General features: G+C 34.3%; 2 protein-coding genes across 11 annotated transcripts in view; both read left to right on the top strand.

Annotated features, from left to right (window-relative positions):
* MAPKAP1 (MAPK associated protein 1) overlaps window positions 1-24,632 on the top strand; it is a 332,422-nt gene that overhangs the window by 150,900 nt on the left and 156,890 nt on the right. For all 10 annotated transcript variants that reach the window (XM_074293097.1, XM_074293095.1, XM_074293096.1 and 7 more), the window contains one exon: window positions 6,408-6,580. In XM_074293097.1, the coding sequence (XP_074149198.1) occupies window positions 6,408-6,580 (173 nt within the window). The remainder of the gene's footprint in view (window positions 1-6,407; window positions 6,581-24,632) is intronic.
* Window positions 21,311-22,765, top strand: LOC141557439 (zinc finger FYVE domain-containing protein 21-like). The gene has a single exon (XM_074293102.1). It carries the CDS (start codon window positions 21,392-21,394, stop codon window positions 22,115-22,117), a length of 726 nt encoding a protein of 241 aa, XP_074149203.1. The 5' UTR covers window positions 21,311-21,391; the 3' UTR covers window positions 22,118-22,765.

The following is a 24,632-nucleotide window of genomic DNA, read 5'->3' as shown; positions in this document are numbered from 1 at the left end:
TTTGGAGAGCAGTCTGGAACTATGCGCAAAAAGTTATCAAACTGCATACCCTTTGATTCAGCAGTGCTACTACTGGGTTTATATCCCAAAGAAATACTAAAGAGGGGAAAGAGGCCTATATGTGCCAAAATGTTTGTAGCAGCTCTTTTCGTAGTGGCTAGAAACTGGAAGATGAATGGATGTCCATCAATTGGAGAATGGTTGGGTAAATTATGGTATATGAAGGCTATGGAATATTATTGCTCTTTAAGAAATGACCAGCAGGATGAATTTAGAAAGGCTTGGAGGGACTTGCATGAACTGATGCTGAGTGAAATGAGCAGAACCAGAAGATCACTATACACTTCAACAACAATAGTGTATGAAGATGTATTCTGATGGAAGTGGATATCTTCAACATAAAGAAGATCCAACTCACTTCCAGCTGATCAATGATGGACAGACACAACTACACCCAGAGAAGGAACACTGGGAATTGAATGTAAAATATTAGCACTACTGTCTATCTACCCAGGTTACTTCTACCTTCGGAATCTAATACTTAACATGCAACAAGAAAATGGTATTTACACACATATATTATATCTAGGTTATACTGTAACACATGTAAAATGTATGAGATTGCCTGTCATCTAGGGGAGAGAATTGAAGGAAGGAGGAAAAACTCCTGGAAAAATGAATACAAGGGATAATGTTATAAAAAAATTACTCATGCATATATACTGTCATAAAATGTATAATTATAAAATTAATTTTAAAAAAAGGAAAAAAAATATCATGAAGTCATCATATCAGAGAGTTTAAATCTATAACTGTTTGGCTTCAATCCTCAACTTTGTAGATTTGTGTTTGAAGTCAAGCTTCAGATTGGACCTCTCAGTTTCTGCTTGCCCCCTACTCCCTTCACCAATGACTCCAAACTTTCTGGGATCATCCTTCTATCCCAGAAATGTTTTCCATGTCAGGGATTCAGGCTGGGCCTCCACACATTCGTGAGGAGCTTCCAGGTGTCTGTAGAACAATGGGAAAAGCCAAAATATGAAGACAAATCCATGATAGTTAGCTGTCATGCAGTAACTAATAATGCAGTGAAAGGATCAGAAGGATAGAAAATCTAGTTTACAAGCAGTGTAAAGCAACAACAACAACAACAACAAAAAGAGCATTTAAAGACTGGGAAAAAATAAGTAAAAAGTTAAGAGTAGAATACTAGAAAGAAATATTATACTATGAAAAAAAAAGAAGCATAATTCTCAGATAAAAGAATTCTGGAGATTCCTCAAAAATCACAAATCAATGGTGCAAAACTTCAAAAGGGTTTCAAAGAGAAATGTGTTAGGAATTATGTTAGATAAGAAATCAGAGCCCTATTTCTAAAATTTAAAATTACAAAGAACATTTTTTAAAATTTAAAACATAGATAATTTCAAGAAAGAAGAAATACTTTGAGAGAAGAGAGAATAGAATTGGAACATAAAGTAAAAAGTTAAAGGAAATTTCACAGAAGAAAACAGACAACTTGAAAAGATCACATGAATTCTGTGCAAGCCAAAACAATTGCCTTTGAAGACAGAGTCCTTAAGGATAATTCAAGGATCACATATATATATATGTATATATATATATATATATATATATATATATACACACACAAGAAAATTGCCCAGAACTTTTAAATTCATGAGACAGTTTAGCATAAGGGATAGGGCATTGGACTTGGAGGGACATGGATTAAAATATTATCTGAATAAAACCAGAAGATCATTGTACACTTCAATGCTGTATAAAGAGGTATTCTGATGGAAGTGGATATCTTCAACATAAAGAAGATCCAACTCACTTCCAGTTGATCAATGATGGACAGAAACAGCTACACCCAGAGAAGGAACACTAGGAAGTGAATGTAAACTGTTAGCACTACTGTCTATCTGCCCAGGTTACTTATACCTTCGGAATCTAATACTTAATGTGCAACAAGAAAATGGGATTTACACACATATATTGTATCTAGGTTATATTGTAACACATGTAAAATGTATGGGATTGCCTGTCATCGTGGGGAGGGAGTGGAAGGAAGGGGGGGATAATTTGGAAAAATGAATACAAGGGATAATATTATTAAAAAAAATTACTCATGCATATATACTGTGGGAAAAAATTCTAAATTAAAAAAATATATATTATCTGAGACTCCAGTTATGTGGTCCGAGGCAAATTGCTTAGCCTGAGTCAGTTTCCTCATCTATAAAATTAGGGGATTAGACTAAATGGCATAGTAGGTTCTTTCTACTTAAGAGATATATGATCCTGCTAATAAAAAAGGAAAACTGATCTTATGAACATGCAGGTCACCACCAGATAAAAATTTTACTTTTCAAACTATATGCAGTGGTTAAATTGTATACTTTCAGTGGTAAATAATAAATTTTGCAAGAAGCCAGGAAATATATTTTCACCTTTAAAGAAACATCAATATAGATAATCTAGGGTTTTTGGATTTTCTTTTTTATTGTTCATAAGAAATGAAAGAGAATTAAATAGTATGTTTTAAAATGCATATGTGTATGCACATACACACATATGTGTGTGTCTATACACATAATAATAAATTTTTAAAATTTATAGCTTAAACTGCATCTCACAGTATCCTTCAAAGTTTGGCTATAATGAAGATTAAACTCCTGCGGAAGAGCAGCAGGATTGAAGAAAGGAACAAAATAAGCTAATTCTCAAAATAACATAAGGAATAGAAGCTATATAATCATTTGTTCTCACAGTTACTGTGGCAAAAATTCAAAGAACGGCACTAGATGAAAGGATCAAGAACTCTTACAAGAAACCATAGCAAATATATTTTTGCTAGGTTAGACTTCATAAAGACTAGATTAGACTTGGGGGGAGCGGGATTAGAAAAGATTGACATCAGAGTAAATCTTATGAAATCCTTCTAGCTAGATGACTTAGTATGCTTAGAAGTTGAAGCTATGTGCCAGCATGGGACAAAAACAGATCCTAGACCAGGTTCTAACCTAGAATAATTGAAACTGTGTTCCTCTGACTTGAGAGTTGCATCAGAAGCCTGCAGATCTTGGATTTGAAGGTACTCTCATGATGAACTCTATATTATATCACTGTCAATCACCAAGGAGCAGCGCTCTGTTCAGCTGCTTTCAAGGTCATTAAAGAACACAATGCTCATTACCCAGACAATACAAAACAATAATAAAGAAGACTCTACCATTATTTCCAGAAGTGCATGGTGCCTGGACCCAACACAAAATTTGAATTCATGAAAAAGCTTGAAAAATGGGTAAGTGGAAAAAATGAAATATTATACAGACCACTTAGAAAACAATAATATGACCCATATCATTTATAAACAAAATCTCAAAAAAAAATTATAAATTTTGCACAAGCTCTAGAATTTCTGCAAGAAATGAAAAATTCAGCATAGGTATGTTCATAGATTAGAGAATTCAGAATTGAGTAAAAGAAAAGGAAAAAAGGGAAGGGCAAATTAAAGAGAAACATCTTGAAAGGAAGTGTTCTTTCTTTTCCCCCTCTTCCCTTCCCCCCTCCCCCCAAAAAATTAAAGAGACTCGAACAATGGAAATCCAGGGAAAGGAAATTTTGAACTAAAACCTAACAGAAAAAAGAGAATTAATCCTAAATAATTAAAAAAGTTAAAAATAAGTACAGTTGGGGAAAATTTGTGAGAATAGAATGGCATGAATGTTATAAGCAAAACTAATCATAATACCAAAACTACTGACTAAAAGGAGACAGAATAATAACATATAACACACAAAATAAAGGAAAATATTCTTTTTTTCTCTTTCATTTAATCTATCTCAATAGTGTTTATTTTTCCAACTATATGTAAAGAAAGTTTTCAACATTCACTTGGGGGGAGGGGGTATTGAGAGGCAATTGGGGTTAAATATCTTGACCAGAGTCACGTAGCTAATAAATGTTAAGTGTCTGAGGCTGTATTTGAGTTCAAGTTCTTCTGACTCCAGGGTTGGTACTCTAACTACTGTGCTGTCTCTGCTCCTCAACATTTATATTTATAAGACTTTAAATTCCAAAAATGTTTTTCTCTCCCTACCTTATCTCCCAGTGAATAGTGATTTAGAGTGGTTTTTTTCTTCCCCCCAAAATTTCTCTTCATATCCTTTTACTATTTGTCATTTGGGGAATAACTTGTATTTTTATAAATTTGACTCCTTTTCCAAAAACCTGACAGGTAAACTCTCCCTTTTTCTCCTAATTTGCTCATAGTATCCCCATTTATATCTAAATCATGAACTAATTTTAACCATATTTTGGTATAAGGTGTGAGATGTTAGTCTTTTTTTTTTTTTTTTTTTGCCATACTATTTTCCAATTTTTTCCAACAATTTTTGTCAAATAGTGGGTTGGTATCCCAAAAGCTGGAGTCTTTGGCTTTATCAAACTATAGATTACTTATAGTTTTTGACTGTTATGTCTTGTATACCTAACCTATGCCATTGATCAACCACTATTTCTTAGGCAGTACCAAAAGGTTTTGATGACTGCCTGCTTTATAATTTTAGGTCTGGTACAGCTTAGACTATCTTCTTTTGCATTTTTTTTCGTTAATTCCCTTGATGTTCTTGTTTTGTTCTTCTGGATGAATTTTGGTATTTTTTCTAGCTCTATGAAATGATTTTTTGGCAGTTTGATTAGCATGACACTGATAAGATTAATTTAGGTAGAATTGTCATTTATATTATTTAGTTTGGCTTACCCATGAGCAGTTGATAGGTTTCCTATTGTTTAGATCTGATTTTTTTTGTATGAAAAGTATGGAAAACATATCTCCCCCCCCCCCCAGGTTGGATTTAAGTGACTTGCCCAGGGTCACACAGCTAGGAAGTGTTAAGTGTCTGAGACCAGATTTGAACTTGGGTCCTCCTGAATTCAAGGCTGGTGCTCTATCCATTGCTCCACCAAGCTGCCCCTGGAAAACACATTCTTAATGACAAATGTAAATGGGGATGGATTGAACCATCCAATTAAGTAAAAGAAAATGGCATAATGTGTAAGAAGAAAACCTATCAAGGTTATTTATATAAGAATCCGGTCTAAAAAATGAAGATATATAAAATAAAAAAATATGTATATGTATATAGTTTTGAAGATGTGAGCAGAATTCTAGTGAGAAAAGAGGAAAGGTTTATTTAACAGGGCTGATACATAGGTAATTTAGGAAATCAATATTTTAACCAGAAGTGAAAAAAATACTATATATATAGTCTAAATTGGGTAAAGGTATACTAAGACTATAACTTTCATATTCCTAGAATAAGGATTCCTACACTTTGGGATTTTTTAATTAAATATTTTTCAATGAAGAAATGCTTTTTTTTTTTTCTCTCTCTCATCTCCCTTCCTCCCTTCCCCATTGAGAAAGAAGGAAAAACAAAACCCTTGTACCAAATATGTAGAGTCAGCCAAAACAAATTCCTACATTGGCCATGTCCAGAAATATATCTCATTCTGTTCCTTGTGTTCATAATCTTTCTCTTGTTCTTGCTCATTGGTCCTTGGAATCATGATTGGTTCTTTCATTGATAAGAGTTCTTCAAGATTTCAAAGTTGTTCGTTTTGACAAAGCTCTTGTCATAAACTTCACCTTTCTTAAATGTAGCCAAAGATCACATTAGTTTTCTGTACCATTCAAGTATAGGTTCATATTGAGCCTTTAGTACAAATCTTTTTTAGATCAACTGTCTAACTATTCCTCTCCCATCTTGCACTTGTGAATTGCCTTTTCAATTCAAGTACAGGCTTTTCTATTTATTCTTATTCTAATTCAATTTCATCTCATTAAGTTCTAAAGAGGAAGAAGGGTAGAGTGACTATTAAAAAATGTGTACTAAGGACTCAATAAAATTCCATTTTGTAAATATGCTACAATTGTATTCAGGTATTCCTCAATTTTTGGAATATAGGTTGTTTGTAGATTTGTTACTACTGTAAATTTTGTTGTTGTTTTACCTATATGTAAATGCTTTCTTTAAAAGAGTATGTGTGTAAAAATTCAGGCTTTAGGAACTAGATTAATTTGCTTAAAAGTTTGCTACCTTTTATTTTTCCCCTCTTTCCTATGCATCTTCCTCCTTCCTTTGCCACTTTATACTATGTGGTACTAAAGAGAATATTCAGAATTAAAACAGAATAAAACAGTCATTGGGAACCAATCAGAAAATTTTGATGTAGAATGTGTGTGTGTATATGTGTGTTTTCATTCAATTTTGTTTTAGCCTGTAATGTAAAAAACACATACTTTTTGATAGTGGCTGAAAACTGGTATTGGGAATGATTGTTATGTGGTTCTTGATTTTAACAAATATATCTAACATGGTATCTTTTGTCCACAGGGTCATGTAGGGACCACTGCAACCAAAAAAATTGATGTCTACCTCCCACTGCACACAAGCCAAGACAGACTGCTACCAATGACAGTTGTGACCATAGCACATGCCAAGGTGCATGACCTAATCGGCCTAATCTGCTGGCAGTATACAAGTGAAGGACGAGAACCCAAGCTCAAGTAATTCACTTTCTTTTCCTCTTCCGTTTGCTATCAAATTTTCTTCTTGGTCATTCTCTAAATAGCCATAGTAAACACATACGACTTACTAATTATTCAAGTCGCTTATCTTCTCCAAGGTTCAGTTCTGTTTTCTGAAAGATAAGAATAATACTGGCATGATCTGTCTTTCAGATTGTTCATGGGGAAATTGCTTTGTAAACATTAAAATACTGTAGAAACAGGTACTGTTTAGATGTTGCTAATCTGTTGTGAGGTTTTTGTTGTAAGATCTTTGCACTCATCAAGATTTCATTAAATAAGAATATATATAGATAGATATAGATATGAGTTCATTTTCTTTCTGACAAATTTTTATCTTATGTTTTCTCTATGTAAGATTCAGATATTCAGGTATTGTCACAGCACTCAGAAAGCTTCACTATTTAGGAGAAAGAATAAGACATAGATATTAATAACTCATTCCTAGGCCTTTTAACTGGTATTTTTTCTCTATTTGGTTTTTCTTCAGTTTCTTTATTTGACTTTTCTCAGGGTGCAAGTATCCTAAGATGAAGTAAGATAGCAGTAGACAAACTGGATTTGGAGCAAAGTAGTGAAGTTTACAGAAAGGAGTTGGGTATATTGTCATGTTAGGCAGTGATGATAAATTGTCAGGAGTTTAGACAAAGCAAATATCTGTAGTGAATTTAAAGCTTTTCTCTTTCAACTGTGATGTTAGTATTATATTGTTACAGTTCTGTTCATCCAGGAATAAACAAATGGGGTTTAGTTCTTAATGTCATAGTGCTAAAGCTGATCTGTTCCTTACTCCACTCCATTCTCTTTCTTTTCCCTTTCCCCTTCTCCTTTCCTCTCCTTACTTTTCCCTTTTTCCTTCTCTTCCCTTTTTCCCCTTTCTTCTTTTTCTTCTACTTTCCCTTCCCCTCCCTTTTCTTTCCTCTTCTTCCTTTCCTTTTCCTCCTCTCTTTCTTCCCTCCCTTCCCCACTTCTCACTTCTATCTCCTTTTCTTTTCTTTTTCTTTTTTTCTCAAGTAAGTAAACTGAGTCCTGGAGGGGAGAAATTATTTTCCTAAATTTATAAAGATTTTGACACTAAACTCACTGTTTTTTCTAAAATATACTTGAATTAATCTTTTTGGATACTCTCTCTATTGACATAGCTCATATCACTGATGTGTTTGAGGGTTTAGCACCAAAGAGTTAAATTGATCAGGACTTGGGCAACAAATGTTGGAGTTCAGTCAAGTGAAGGAGTCACAGTAGCCATTTCCTTTGGCAAAAGGTAGCTTTATTTAGGAGAAGAGATTACAGACAAAATGGAGAGATACAATAGATACCAAGAATTGTAAATATGAAATAGTATTGGGAGAGCAATGGAGTTACCAAGGAAAGGAATTTGGAAGAATCCATTAAAGGAATATGTCATGAAGTGGATGTATTCCATTGACTACCAGGCTAAATCCATAGAGGAGGAATTGAGCACCCCCAAAAGAGTTAGTTGGCTATAGGAAGGAGGGGGACATTGTCCAAAGAGAATGGCCATTGTGAATTTGTCATTTGACTGAGCCTCAACATTTAGTGCTTATATCAATCGTATACCACTACCATGATTTCTCATCCTGTGTAATTCGTTCATCTTTTATCTTTAAACTTCTGTAGATACTAATTTTTTTTAAAAATGCATAGGATCTTTTAGTTATTATTTAAATACTTTACGACCACTGGTATATATTTTTTCTCTCATTTTTATTACATTGTTCTTCCCATTTCAAAGGAAAGAGATTATAGTCAGAAATGGAATGAACCTTAGAAATATTTGAATTAAACCTGCTTATTTTATTATAAGCATTATCCACATCTTTTGTTTTTATATCACAGTCATTTCCAGATGTGTCCTGCCACATACTCCAGCACTGATAAAGTAAAGAATTAATCAAATTATTTCCTTAATTCATAGTGTATACAACATTCTGCATATTGCTTCCCTTACTTCCCTACTGAAAAAAAGCAAATTGCCAGTTTTTATGGATGTGAAAATTCAAGCCCAGTGAAATGAAGTGATTTGTCTGAAGTCAAATATATGATAAGGGGCAGCATCAATTTGAACATTCTCCTAACCCCAGGGCTCTTTCTACTTCTGCAGCTTCCTTTAATGTTCCTTACATCGAGTTATTGTTTAAGTGAACTCTTTATATGAACAGTTTCCTTCATAATTTTCATAGCCTCTCTCACTTTACCTCATAGTGCAATGTTGCCAATTTTTATCAGGATTCTTAATTTTTGTGAAACATTTATATTTTCTTTCTTTTTTTTGTTCAATTCCTTTTATTTATTTTTTCTCAATTTTACCTTATTTTTCAAATATATGTAAAGATAGTTTTTAGCATTCATTTTTGTAAGATTTTGTGTCCCAAATTATTCTTCCTTCCTCTTATACTTCTCCTTTCCCCAATACAGCAAGCAGTCTGACATAGGTTATACATGTACAATCCATTTAAACATATATCCGTATTTGTCAAAGTATTTATATTTTCAAACGTCCAAATAAGGTCAAAATTATATTTTAAAAGTTTTGATGTTAAAACATGTATTCGATGACAGATTATTTCAAGTACTTGGCAGTACCATTTGATAATCTTTAGCTTTTGTGAAGAGACTCCTTTAATTTTATCTCATCTGACCCATGACACCACATGACTTATGATATAGAAAGAACAGTCACTAAAGAGAACAAAGATATGAACTGGAGCTAAATTAGAACAAGTATATACATTTTATGTGTGTGTGTGTGTGTGTGTGTGTGTGTGTGTGTGTGTGTTTATACACATACATACACACAGAGAGAGAGAGAGAGAGAGAGAGAGAGAGAGAGAGAGAGAGAGAGAGAGAGAGAGAGAGAGAGAGAGAGATGGAGATGATTTGGGCTGGAAGTGGTACAGTTGAGAGTATCAAAGGAATAATATACATTGTATTCAAAGGGTGGGAAATAGTAAAGGAATGGAAGAAAATCCTGGATCTTATTAAATCCCTCCAAATAGCAGGCAATAGAACATTAGTTATCATTGACCTGTATCCATACTTCCTATCTTTACAAATACTTTATGAACATCATCTATATGTGATTTGAAGATATCCTTGATATGGATTATTAGTAAGTAATAACTAGGCCTTTGTAAATGATACGCAGCAATGTACCATATCTACCATTTCATAATTGAAAGATATTGAGAATATTAAATCTCATTTATTGTTTGATAATTATTGAGGAAAAACCATTTGATTTGGGAGGAAAAAAAAACCGCTACTGCTTTATAGACTCTTTTACAATAAGGTCTCTGCCAGCTATACAAAAAAATAATTTACAATTCTTTGGAAAAAATACCAACAGAAATAGCCCTGCTTATTGACCTGAAAATAAACATCAGATGACATAAAAAAAAAAAAGATTTTACTTGCCAAACATATTCATCATTGGGGTAAATGACATATAGTGAGGAATTTAGTTCAAAGATCAAGTCTTCCCAGATAGTGAGGTATCTGGAAGACCTCTTTGTGGGTAACATTGAGCTGAGGAGATCCACGATTACTCAAAGAAGTTTGGGATGTCTTTCCAAATATATAAGTTCAAGTGAAGTAAGAATGTATACTCCTAGATTTTCATGCATTTGGATCATCACTGTGTAGAACTTGTCTAATAATATGTGTATCTGGAACAGATAGTACAGCTATGGATCCAGCATTTAATATGAGGCAGAGAGAGACTGTAAAGCTTTTGGAAAATTGGAAAATTGTCTTCAACTTTCTCCAAAGGCAATGGTCCACCTTTTCAATATTAACATTTTGTTGCTATTGCTTGGTAACAGTGAGGCATAGAAGATAACTGTCTTTGAAGAATTAAAAATGAGCATCACATGTATAGCAATGGAAAGATGCTTGGTGGATATGAGCAGGCTGTTACATATAGCCCATGAGAACATTAAAGAACAGGAGTAAAAGGTATCACTAAGGAATTATATAACAGAAAGATGAGATGGGTCAACCATGTGGCAAGAGGAAAGAATGGCAGATGGACTGCTAGAATGCACTGTAGTATCTTTGCAAGTCAGGATATATTAGGAAGACCTCTGACTTGTTAGGTATATTCTCTATGGTGAACTTTTAAGAGGATAGGACAAAATTTTATGGGTTCAGCAAATGTGCTTGCATTTGTGATCTGAGTCATTTGAAATAATTACTGAAATGTGTCACAAATTCATTTGAGTAGCCAACCCATCCTATCTATTCAGCCATAATCCTTTCTTTATTTCCCCTTGTATGGAGTTAATTCACTGGAGTATAGGAATCTCTTCCCATTAAATCTGAAGATCTGTCCTTGAGTCCTGGTCCTAATACTTAATCATTTGGCTTAAAGAAAATAATTTTCCTTTTCTATTCTATTCCTTTAGGAAAATAGTATTAACGATGCTTGTACTATTTTTTTTAAACTTCCCAGGGTTATATTAAGGAAAGTACTATAGTAATGGGAACTATTAAAATCCTGCTTTGATATCTCATCCTAAGCATGTGTTTTTCCTGAGTGCTTAACAGTTATCTTCGTAGTATGTGTCCTTGCTAAATCCTGTAAGATTGGAAGGTTTTTAAGGATTAGACCATAGAGAGGGAATACATAGTGGTTAACAAAGCTGGTGTTACATCGAATGAGAAGTTTGTCTCCAAAGCAAGGACTGTCAGGGGATGGATTTTTTTGGTGAAGCAGCCAGAATAATGCCCTCCCAGGTATAATTTTCATCATCATTGATTTTCATCAATGGAAGGAGATCCTATGCTGGTGAAACCAGGAATTTTTGAGCTGTTATTTTTATTATGTGTTCCAATCTTCTGTTTCTATATCTTTTCTTTCCTTATACACATTTATCTAAGTACCACTAACTCTATTCTCATAACAACTTATCACCAATAAATCATATTTTTTGTATTCATGTTTAGCATTGTTACCAACTGCTTTAAGTTATTCTGTAAAAAGTCACTAACAATCATAATACTTCACAAATATAGCACTTTTATTTTTATACTTTCTGCACAGCCACCTTGTTATCAGTGCTACTAGGTGATGTAGTGGATAGAGATTAAATCCTCAGATACTTACTTGCTATGTGACCCCAAGAAAGTAGCTTAACCTTTTTCAGGCTTAGTTTCCTTGTCTCTAAAATGTAGATAATAATAGCACCTCTCACTGGACTGTTGTGAGAATCAAATGAGATAACACTTGTAGAGTGCTTTGTAAACTTTAATTTGCTATGTATGTGCTAGATGTTATCATTTATTTTTATTATTATTATTAAGAGAAAGATATTATGAGGATTATGCCCTTCTATAGAGAAGATAATTAGGCCTCAAATGAGTTCAATGATTTGCCCAAGATCACAGGAATTTATGGAAGTTGAGACTTGAATCCAGATCTCCTGACCTCTAGCCAACTTTGCACTAATTATTACCTGACATATAAATGGGATCTCTGTTAGTTATCTGGACATGAATTAAAATAGAAGGCCTAGAAAATGAAAGTATTTTTGTTGTTAATTTATTTAGTTATATCCAACTCTTGTTACTCCTCTGTACCGTAGCCTACCAGGCCTTTCTGTCCTCTTATGTCCTGAAGTCTATCTAAGCTCATGTTCATTGCTTTCAAGCCACTATGCATCCATCTCATCTTTTGCTTCCCCCCCCTACTTTTTTTTCTTTCAATCTGTCCCAACATCAGGGTCTTCTCATTATGTGACTCAAATATTTAAGCTTCAGATTCAGTATTTGTCCTTCTAATGAGTAGTCTGAAAATAACTAGCTTCAAAAAGCACATTGGTAAAATAAACTAATTTCTGCTTTCATCCTCAAAAAATCTTCATTACATCCCATCATACTTACTATCAGCTTACATTTCTCTTACCTTTCTCAGTCATATTCCTTCAAAAAATATTCTTTACTTTTTACCCTAACTTACTTTCTTCTTATTCTATTCTCAATCATTTACAATCTCATTTTCTACTTCATAAGTGAAATTATTCTTCTAAAGGTACTAGCCAACACTCTCTTTACCACTGAGTAAAATGGCTTTTCCCCCCCAATCCTCTTATTGATTGCATTCGACACTGTTGACCACCCTCTTTTCCTGGTTATACTTTGTTCTCTGTTTTTCTGGACATGTCTTTACTAGTTATCTTCCTACCTATTCTATAATTTTTTCTCATTCCCTTTTGATAGTTCATCATCCATATCACACCATCTAATTTGGGCATGAGTCTAAGAGTATATTCCAAGGCTTCATCCTGGACCCTCTTTTCATTTCTCTTTATACCTTCACTGAATGACATCATTGACTTCCAATTCAGGGAACAAAACAAATATTTCCAAACCATGCACCATGATTGCACATGAAACTGTAAATCTATCATGTACTATTTACTATTCTCTCTACATATATAGCAAAGTTAGAATGTAAATTTCTTTTTTCTATTTTTTTCCTTCCTTCTTCCTTTCTTCCCCTCTCCCCTCCCAGAGATAAATACCATTGGAAATAAATAGGGGTGTGTGGGGGTGTGTATGTATGTTTATGGCTAAAGTTATTCTATATATGCATATATGTCAAATTATTCCATACATGCTTCTATTTATCAATTCTTTTTCTGGATGCAGATAGTATCTCTGTATGTTCTCAGTTTTTAATTTTTGTATTTATAATAGTCAAAATGACTTAGTAGCTCAAAGTTATTCTTAAAATAATGCATGAAAAAATAATATTGTATATGTACAATGTTCTTTTGGTTCTGCTTACTTTGATTTTCATCATTTCGTGCAAATCTTTCCATGCCTTTCTAAGATTAATAAGTTCATCATTTTTTATAGCACAGTAATATTCCATCATAACTATATACCACAACTTGTTCAGCCATTCTTAGTTGTGGGGGACTCTCTGCAATTTCCAGTTTGTCACCACAAAGAGAGATGTTAGAAACATCCCATTCATATTCAGTTTTAATTAGTATTTGTGAATTTCCCTCATCTTATTTTTACTCAATATTTTCTCTCATCTTCTTTTTTTTACTCTATCCCTGTTACTTTATCTTCTCCTTATATATGCCAACCCCCACTTCATCTCTCCATCTCCTATCCTTCCCTCTCTAATTTTAGACCTATAATCCTCCACAAGTCCCTTTCTTCCCCATATCCCTCCAAATCTCTTCCCGACCCTGTTCCCCAATTTTCAATTATTCTTTAAAAATAGGTTCAATTATTTCTTTAAAAATGATGACCAGATCTATATATTTAGTCATAGTCTCTTTCCTGGACTCTGGTCCCATGTTATTAAAAGCTTATTGATTACTTAAACTGGATGGGCTTTAGGCATCTCAGACTTAATGCATCCAAAACAGACTTCATCTTTCCCTTCAAATTTTTAACTTTTTTTAGACTTCTTAGTGTTGACACTATCATCCTTCCAGTCACCCAGGTTCATAATCTTGATGTCATCCTTTACTCCCTACTTTCATTTACTCCATTTAGCCAACCAGTTACCAAATGTTGTTTCTATCTCCACAGTATTAGTCATTTACATTCCATTCCCAACACAATCAGCTGCCACCATAGTTTAGGTTTTCATCTTTCCCTTGGACTTCTGCTTTGGCTTTTTGCCTTGTCTCTCCCTATTGTAACTTGTTCTCCAAATGGCTAACAAAATGATTTGCCTGAAGAGCAGTTCTGAGTACATCATTCCCCTTTCCCCCCTCTCACTCTTTACCTTGTAAATCTTTCACACTTTGAGTCTCTTTCAGTAGTCTTTTTGTTTGCCTAATTAAGCACTACCACATCATTTCCTGGAGTCTCCCATCTGTGAATCCTCTCTTCTATATGACCATTTCCAGTTACTCAAAATTAGAATTCCATCTCTGGATTCCTCAGGTTCTCATAGGTGCACTTTTTTGCTTTATCTAGCCAGAAACCAGACCAAAACAATGCTAATGCAGTTTCCTTTTAATGCTTCTGCAGGAGCATCTAGTTCCCTCCTTCCATTTTTTAGAATTTAAGCTTTTTGAGACCAAAGACTTGTTTTATTTTCTCCTTTCACAGAATCACAGAATTTGAAAGATGAAAGGGACCTTAACATCCATTTAGACTAAAACTTAAATGGAAGGAAGCCCCATAGTAACATACAGGGCAAGTGTTCATCCACTCACTCCTGTTCATGAATACTTCCAAGGAAAGGGGCCAATCTATTACTTCTCTAGATAACCTACTCCTCTTTTGGATAACCCTAATTGTTGACTAGTCCTAATCCTTGAACATAAATTTGCCTTTTTGTAACTTCCACCCATTGTTCTTGAGAATAGGGACTATCTTTTGCTTTTCAGCACTTAGTAGTATTCAGCACATTCTTATGAGCACTTAATATATGTGTATTAATTGACTGACTGGCCAGTTTTTCTCCAAAAGTCAAAGAGAGACCAAGAAAAGCAAGTCTAGTCTCTCTATCACATAAGAGTCCTTCAGATATTTGAAAGTAGTTTTCATCTTGCTTTGTTTTGTCTTTTTCAGACTGCTAAGAAAAGTGCAATGAATTCAGTTTCTTTTGCCCTCCTTGGCTTTCTCTGGCTTATCATGAGCTTTTCTTAAATTGTATTGCTCAGAATTGAGTGTAATTCTGTAGCTTTATATACCTAGTACTTAACGATAGAATGATTAACTAATGGGGTCTATTTCCAATGAAAGAATGTGAAAAAGTAGCTCAGGCTAGGGATGAATCAGCAAGTCAAGGATCTAGAATCAGGAGACTGAATCAGTTTTGAGATGGATAATACCTTTTGTTGGCATTCACACTTTTCACTATCACTACTTTTACTTTTTAAGCCTTAACTCATATGCCTTTCTTTAACTTAGCTTTGACTTAACTATGTAAGTTTCTTTCTCTTAATATACATTATGCTATATATAACATAACAGGGAAACAGGATAGCATAGGATGAGAGAAAGATTTAAAAGAAAAAGAAGAACTGAAGAGGAAGTAGTCAAAAAAATAACAAACTTCAACTTCATGGATTGCCTCATAAAAGAAAATTATTTCTTTGGTTATGGTTTGGACAAGATGACCTCAGAAGTCACTTTCATGTGAAATTCTCTTGTAAAAAATCCCCAGATATTTTGTATTAAGGCAAGCAAAAAAACAAATTTCAAAACCAGATACAGTTTTGAATTTTGGTTTATCTGCTGGTGTATCTGCTCATTTCCATAGTATGGGTACTAAAATAGTATCCCCATTTTATAAAGAAAGAAGATTTCACAGAACCAAAATTTTAGAATAGGTCCCTTTGACTCGCTAGTATTTTATACTGCCTCTCCTCAAAATCAGTCTCTCTAAGGTTACACTAATTCAGACTTTTAATTACCAAGAGTCTTTTGAATATACTAGCTATATATATCATAGTCCTTTGAAATTGGTTTCTGCTGTTGTATATAGATGGATTTTTTTCTTTGCTTAAAGTAACATAATACTCTTGAGAGGGACTCCCTCCTATTTTTGGCGTTTAATTCTATTGGAATCTTTTCCTTATATGGTGCTTTCCAACCCTTTAGATTTGAGGATGACACATTTAGAATGGCCAGATTGCTAGTTGATTTAAAAAGTGTTCCCTATAATATTTTAGTACGGTGTCAAGAAAATTGTCTAGCCAAACAATAGCTAGGTGCTGCAGGAAATAAAGTGCTAGTCCTGTTGTTGAAAAAAATCTGAGTTTAAATCCAGTCTTGGACTCCTAACTGTGTAAACCTAGACAAGTCACTTAATCTCTTTATCTCAATTTTCCTCAAATATAAATTGGGGACAATAATAGCACTTACCATACAGAGTCGTTGTAAAGATCAAATGAGATATTATTTGCAAAGCTTCTAGCACATTACGTGGCACAGGGAAGGCACTTAATAAATTTCCCCCTTCTTCTCTTCCCATCTCTCCTCCCTAGAAGGTGTACATTAAGACACAGTATATTAGGAAATAAAATGTTTAACTATAAGGAACTTTAGAGAAGGCAAGCAACCTACCCAAGGTCATGTAGCTAATTTGTAGATTAGCCAAAACTCACTACCCCCATCCACTAATTTTTTTATGTTAATCTTAAAACATATAAACTCATAGAATCAGTGCCTCAGCAAAAACTAATTTTTTGAATCATTTAAGATTGTGGGCAACTAAGATTGCATGTATGATCCCTATGTTTAAAGAACTACATGTTTAGGGTAGGGTCTAAGATTTTGATTGTAGCTAGATTTTCTTTTTAATCTGATACCAGTTTTTTGTAAAAGCAATCAAAATGTCTTAGCTTAATGCATATTCTTCCATTGGAAATAATCATAATAAGTAAAAGCACTCTATACCCTGTGGGACAGGATAATATCAAGGAGAGAATGAGAGTATGATTCTTAGATATACAAAGATTAATAAAAATTATGATAATGACAATGATGACGATGATAGATAGTTTATATTTATATAGCATTTTATATTTTGCCAAGTACTTTACATCCAGCATCTCATTTGACAGCATCTAATTTTTCTTTTTTAAACTTTATATTCCTCTGCCATCCACTGCCTCCAAAAGTAGCTCTTAGAAATTCAGAGCCTGGAAGAATGAGAACTAGAAGCGTGAAGAGCAATATCCCCAGAAAAAGAGAAACAGTATGCATGTGTATGTGTGTTTGTGTGTGTGCACACGTGAAGAGGGGTTGGTGGAGAAAGAGGTTGAGGGAGAGAGAAAAGAAATACAGGACCTGAAAATGCAGGTGACCTTGATTAAGTCAAGCTATTACTATATGAAAGTCTTTCCCCATGAGAGGCTTAGTTCCTAGTTGAGTAGTCACTTGACTTTTCTAGACCTTGGTTTACTTATCTCTTAAAAGAGAAGTTTGGACTCAATGCCCTCCAAAGTCTCCTTTTGCTCTAAGTCTTAGGATCCTCTAATCCACTATATTAGATTAACAGATTAACATTTAAAACTTTGGTCATCTTAGAATTTCTGTACTCTGAGGTCCTTCATTTTACAGATGGGAAACCTAAATGTCTTAAGAGTTTGAGGTAGAACCAGGATGAGAATCCAGGTCTCGACTTCTAGTCTGGTGTTCTTTCTTCTCTTATAATGTCACATCCCGTAACAAGAATCAAGAAGTTAGTTGTGTCATTGTTCTGTTCCCTGTCTGATGTTCTATTATTTCACTAACAGCTGATTGTGTTGATAAAGGTTGTTTCTGAAAACATATTATACCAAGTTATATAAAAAGTCCATAATTATCAATATTAACCAGTTGTGAGAATTTAGCTGTTAGGTGATCGGGAAGTCCTAGCTATTGGTGGAACAGGGGACAGAAGAGTTATTTGGATTCCTTAAGTTTTACACAGCTGGTCTATAGAGTTAGTGTGTGATATTTCATCAGTTCCCTCAGTTTGGGCTTCATCTAAAACAGATTTGTATTGAGTAGAAATTATCCAGTGTTGTTTTTGAAATAGTAAATAGCAGAATTAGGATTTGAACCCAGGTCTACTTTTATGGAAGATTTATAGGAAAACATGCATGAGATTTTTGGTGGATGAGTGAAGCCAATTATATGATATATACCAATAGCAGAAGGCTATACACTCATAAAATCCTAAATATTTTAAATAATGGTTCCCATTTCTTACAACACTTCATAGTTTACTAAGTATGCTTCTTACAGCCATTCTGTAGAGTAGCTGTTTAACACTTCAAAATTTCTACTATTTTATCAGTGTGAATATTCCCTCCATGCTTCCAAAGCCTTTTAGTAAATTGTTATCAAGAATTGCTGTGGTGCAGACAATTTGTCCTTTGATGGCCAATATTCTGGTTATATATGCATCTCTGTACTTGGACTAGTCCTCATTCCAGAGACACAAAAGCTACCACAAAGTCTATACTAAAAAACTTTTTTACACAAGTAGAATCTGTCAGAGGTGCGCTTTGGAGTCATTGTTGCAGATATTAATATATTCTTTTACATTTAAGGAAAAGCATATTAAGAGAAAGTTACTTTTATTTGTCCATCTTTATGGAGCTAGTGAATAACAAAGCCAGAAGTCAGACTCTGGTCATCTTGACTTGGTGGTGAAGTGTGCTCATAACACAAAAGAACACCTTTTAGTCATTCTTATCATTAAAAGAATGTGAATGTTTTATCATCTCCCAGCAGGTTCTTTACTGTAAAGAATAGACTGCCCATTCCTGAATGATTTAACTGAGGGTTGACAGTGCTGATTATGCAAATTATATCCATTTTAGCTTTCCACTTTGTGGAAGGTTTTTTGTTCTTGCAAAAAGGAAATCTTGACAGTTTTATCCAGCCCTGTTTCTGGCCTCTTTCATATGAATCCACTGGAGCCACAACCCATTGGACCTTTTGGTTACTAACTAGTGACTTGAAACCATGAGCATTGACTCTAGTTTCAGAGTGAACACTGATGAGCAGATGCCAGATAACTGGGGGCCCAAACATTGCAGAACCATTAGTTCTTTAATTTTTAATTTAGAATGAAACAATAACAAATCAGACCCTCTGATGGTCATTATGTTTAAGTGATTTTTTTTTTTCTTCCTGTAAGTGTTCATTGTCATCAGCATGTGAATTGAACATGTCAGATCCCATTTGGTAGAAATCTAGGGGGTTTCTCTTCATGTGTTTGAATTTCTATACTTAGATTTACATTAGCTAACTTTAAAACATGCATATTATCTGAGATTTCTGTCAATTTAGAATATCCAAGGTAGTTTTTGATTATAAAATGTAATTTAGCAACCATTGACAACCTGCTGGAGTGAAAGGAATACTGGCCTTAGAATTGGAGGATCAGGATTACATTTCTAACTGTACCATTGACTCTTTTTTCTGAACATGGGCAAATCAATTCCCTTCTCGAGATTTGTTTTCAGATTTATAAAATGAGGAGAGTGTTCTCTAAGCTCTTTTTCACTTGTAGGATTCTATTTTATCTTCTATCCTTCATTGTTCTATGATCTCATTCATCTTTTACATTCCACAATTTATCTTTTCCATACTCCTGTGCTTGGGATGCTTTTTTTGGTTTGTTTTTCTGTTAAGTAGAGTAAGTATAGCTCATTTTATAGTATTCTTTGATTCTTATCTGGAGAAGACTGGCTTCTCAAAGACTATACTACCAACATCTATAAGAGCATACACCAATCTGGGAAGATTTTGAGTGAATTTCTAGCAGCAGACTATATGTATTTTCTGAGGGTCCTTCTAAGTGTCACTTAAAGAAGAACAATAAGGAATGCACTTCTTTGGCCCCCAACAACTCACAAATACTATCTCCTAAGGCTTGGAGGGGTTTTGATATGTTTTAATTTAGAGAATGTCAATGAAATAAGATTCTTGAGGAATCTAAAGTAGCTGTGATTCATTATGAATGTATTGTGATAAAACTGTCTTTTAATATGTACATTATTACTATTATAATAGCATTTTTCCAAATCAGAGTAGTATGGACATTTTGTTACTTTCTTCCTTACTGATTCCTCAGATAATCAATGCACATTTTACTATTATCAGCCAACATTCTCTTAGAGATTTAGAATTAGATGGCTATTTTACTACCTACACAAAAAGTCGGGGGGATCTTGGGGTATGTGACAAAACTTATTCAAAGGTTCTTTATAAAGAGGAGCCCTTATAAAGTATTATAAAAATTATAATGGTTCTTTATAGCACAGTAAGGCTTTCTTATGGGGTGAATTTGTATATATTTACATTTTAGATTCGAATGGATAATAGAGTTAAGTAATTAGCCTTTTAGTTTCCAGGCCTTTTGTAGAGTTTTTTTGGTTTGGAATTTTCTTAAATGTTTCTTAAAACAAAACAAAATGCCTGTTGAAATAGAAACATTTGACTTTATGCCTGCTCCTTGCCCATGTATCATTAGCCCTAGATACCTCAATGACACATGGGAATCATAGGCTTCCCTTATGTTGATTTATATAGTAATAAATAATTGTGACTCCATCAGTTATATCTACGTACCTCTTAAACTGCTAGTCCTCCCTACATTGTCTTTGTTGTATACTATACAAGTACTATAGACAGTGTCGTACAGTTTGAGTCTAGATTTCCTATTTTAAACGTTTACTGAAATTTTCTTTCCTATAAATTAGTATAATTGTAGATGTGCAAATGTCATCAATGTAATCATCTGTTTAATTTTCCTGGAATTTACTATTCATTTATTTATTCTTTATCATTCAGATAGGCCCTTACACTGTACAACAAGCATTATACTTGATGCTAAGGAAGAGGGAAAATATGTTTTCTGTCACCATGAAGCTTGCTTATAGTCTTGTGGGATTTAGAGTAATTTCCTTGGTAGCTACTGATATTTAATAAGTTGAATTTATATGAATTTTTCTAACTCTTCTTTTGCTTCTTCATTGCAACATGGATTGTATGCAAGGGCTGGTCTTTGGTTTCTTTTTCTTTTCTTTTTTTTGGGGTAGGGAGACCGGAATTATGATTCTATTAATGTAAGAATTCTTAGTGAAAAAGATCCTTATACCAATAGAAATCAGCAGTTCTGAAGAGACTGAAGAGTTCTTGGAGAATTGGCTGAGCACTGCAAGATTAAGTGGCTTTTCCTAAATAACTCAGCTGTTATGTTTCTTAGAAAAGACTTGAGGGACGGGACACGGTGGCTAAGGTTGGAAAACTGTCCGCTGGGGCAGCTCTGGGCCGGACGGAGGAGCCATGTCCTCCTCGTCTGTGGCGACCGCTGGCGGGGCGGCCCTGCGCCGCGATGGCAAAAAACTAGTACGCTCGCCCAGCGGGCTGCGCATGGTCCCCGAGCACCGGGCCTTCGGCAGCCCCTTTGGCCTCGACGAACCGCAGTGGGTCCCGGACAAGGAGTGTCCAAGATGTATGCAGTGTGATATCAAGTTTGACTTCATAACCAGAAAGCATCACTGTCGCCGTTGTGGGAAGTGTTTCTGTGATAAATGCTGCAGCAAGAAAGTACCTTTGCCTCGGATGTGCTTTGTGGACCCTGTACGACAGTGTGCAGAATGTGTGCTTGTGTCTCAGAAAGAAATGGAGTTTTATGACAAGCAGCTCAAAGTGCTCATGAATGGAGCTACTTTCTGCGTAACACTAGGAACATCAGAAGAATCTGAATTAATGGTGTGTCGTCTTTCTAATAATCAGAGATACCTATTTCTGGATGGAGATAGCCATTATGAAATTGAAATTGCTCAAATTTCAACTGTTCAGATACTTACCGAGGGCTTTACTCCTGGAGGAGGCAATACTCGAGCTACTGGTATGCTTCTTCAATACAAGGAACCAGGGGCTCAGGATGTAACACAGATGAAGTTCACTGCCAGTGAAGACTCAAACTCTAACAAAAAGCAGTCAGCCACCTGGTTAGCAGCCATGCATAAGGCAGCCAAACTCCTATATGAATCCCGGGACCAATGATCATGGAAGTATTTGAGAAGCTCTATGAAACTCCCCTGTATGTTCACAGCTGATTAATTCTGTAAGTGGTGGGAAATGCAATCAAAAAGTGTTTGGAAAAACCTAAGTGTTCATTGATCTAGTGCAATATGTATACAGTTTATTAATGCTTTAAATATAGCTTCACATCTGACTTTGTATACTTTATTTCATTGGTACTTATTATGGGCTGGAAAAGAATCTGACCCCATACTACTGTTTAAACTAAACTATCAGGTATTTTTAGTATAATGTATACCATGTTTATATAATATATACTGGATTTACTTATAGAATACTTACTAGTAGGTCATTTCAATGTACTTTTTTGCATTGTAATGGGGTAAATCACTCAGGATTTTGCTTTGTATTTGGAGGTGAAATGTCCTGATGTTGAGCTATTCATTGCCAATAGAACCTGCCTTAGATTGTTTTATATAATGATGTTCTTTTATGATGTCACTAATTGGACCCCAAACAAACTTTTGATACGTCTTACTGAAAGTTGTAGCTTTTATGGTCCAGGTTTTGTACTTTTCACCTGATTAAAATGATTGTACAGCAATTTGTGCATAAAACATGATTAAAAACTATTTTGAAAAATTAAAAAAAAAAAAAAAGAAAAGAAAAGACTTGAACTCAGCTCTTCTCAGGACCATGCTCTGTCTATTATGATATGCTTCTCAATAGACCTTGAACTCTGACAAATTTTATCAAGTCTTTTGAGTGTGAGCCTGGTCACAAACTAGAGTAGAGGGTGTCAGGGATTTGGAAATATAAATTATGGGAGAAGGCGTCCAGGGAAAATGACTTCACTTTTTCTCAGTTCAATATGGGATAAGGACCTCTGATGAGAGGATAAAAGGCATGAGTGTGATGTGGAAGGCTTGAGAGTATCTTTGGAGCAGCTATTCTGGGAAATAGAAAAAAAAAATTACTAAAGAGGGAAGGAATAAAAGGATTGGCCTACCTTCATGTAAGTTTAGCTGAAATTAGTTAACATCACTTTTTAATGAATTTATCCAACACAAATTGAATAAACTTCCTCTGGCACTATTGATTATTGCATGAGTAGGAGCAGAGGAGGCAGATGATGGGAATAATCATATGGTTTAGACACTTTTGGTTGTGTTTGACTCTTTGTGACTCCATTTGGGTTTTATGGTGGAGTTTTTTTTTTTTTTGGCAAAAACACTGGAGTGGTTTGCCATTTCCATCTTTATCGCATGTAATAGATGAGGAAACTGAGTCAAATAGGGTTAAAATGACTTGTCTAATGTCACACAGCTATTAAGTGTCTGAGGCCAGATTGGGATCTTCTGACTCCATGTTTAGTGCTCTATCCACTGCACCACCTACCTATCCTAGGGAATAATCTACAGTTGCTTTGTTGTTTGTTGTTGTTGTTGTTGTTGTTGTTGTTGTTGTTGTTGTTGTTGTTTGTTGTTGTTTAAGCTGATTGGTAATTAGAGGGCCAGGGTTTCAAAAGGAGGTTATAAAATTGAATTGATTAGCTATAGAGACAAAACTGAGAATGGAAGAAAGTACATTCAAAGCAGAGCTGGCCTAAAATTGAGAACTGAGGTGTGAAGAGACTAGTGGTCACAGTGAGGATAGAGAATAGATTTAGGAACAGTGAGATATGGTAAGAGGGTATAATTAAAGGTTATATCAGATTAAGGAATTTCTGACTTGCTGATCATGGAAATATAGAAAACTTGAAGATAATGGTGTGATGAAGAACAGTAATATGTATGATTGTGATATAAAAGAGTAGGTGATAGGAGGTAAAAAGATTGAGGAAATAAAATGACATGATATATGAGGGAACATCAGAGTATATGTGTGATATTTTAAAAATCTTTGACATTATTCAACATTGGAATAAAAAGCATCTGGATAAATCAACTCAATAAATGCAATGCTTGATAAATCTGAAAAATATAAAATATGTGGGAAGAACTCTCGTTTTGAATTTATTAGAGAAGTAGAATGTACAAGGAGGTGGTCTAGGATAGAACATTTAACCACAAGATGATATTGCTAGGCATCTACTTTAAAGAAAAACAGTTGTATTGTCAGACTCCTTTGATATATTGGTAGGTTTTGTTGACCTTTTTTCCTTTTTTTTTTTTTTTTTTAAAGTTTTGTTACAAGAAAATATTTGTTTGGGTATGGGCAGGATAAGATGTATTCATTAATGACAGTAATAGTGTTTTTTGTTTTTTTTTAAGATACCTATAATAATAAGATTTAAAAATATATGTTTTTTGAATTAATTGACCTGACCCTAAAAGTAGATATTAACTTGGTAGTTAGTTTTTAGTGTAGTGCTTCCTGGATCTTTCTTGGGTTCTAGGCTAATTCTAATTTTTTAAAATCAATGACTTTAATGAAGGGGGAGGTAGCTTGCTAATCAGGTATGCAAATTATTTAAATGTAGGAGAGAGAACTAATATTCTAGATGCTAGAATCAAGAAAAAGTTTTCATCAGGAT

The sequence above is a fragment of the Sminthopsis crassicaudata genome, chromosome 2, assembly GCF_048593235.1.
Source record: "Sminthopsis crassicaudata isolate SCR6 chromosome 2, ASM4859323v1, whole genome shotgun sequence".
Lineage (NCBI taxonomy): Eukaryota > Metazoa > Chordata > Mammalia > Dasyuromorphia > Dasyuridae > Sminthopsis > Sminthopsis crassicaudata.
This window is presented reverse-complemented; position numbering and strand designations above follow the sequence as displayed.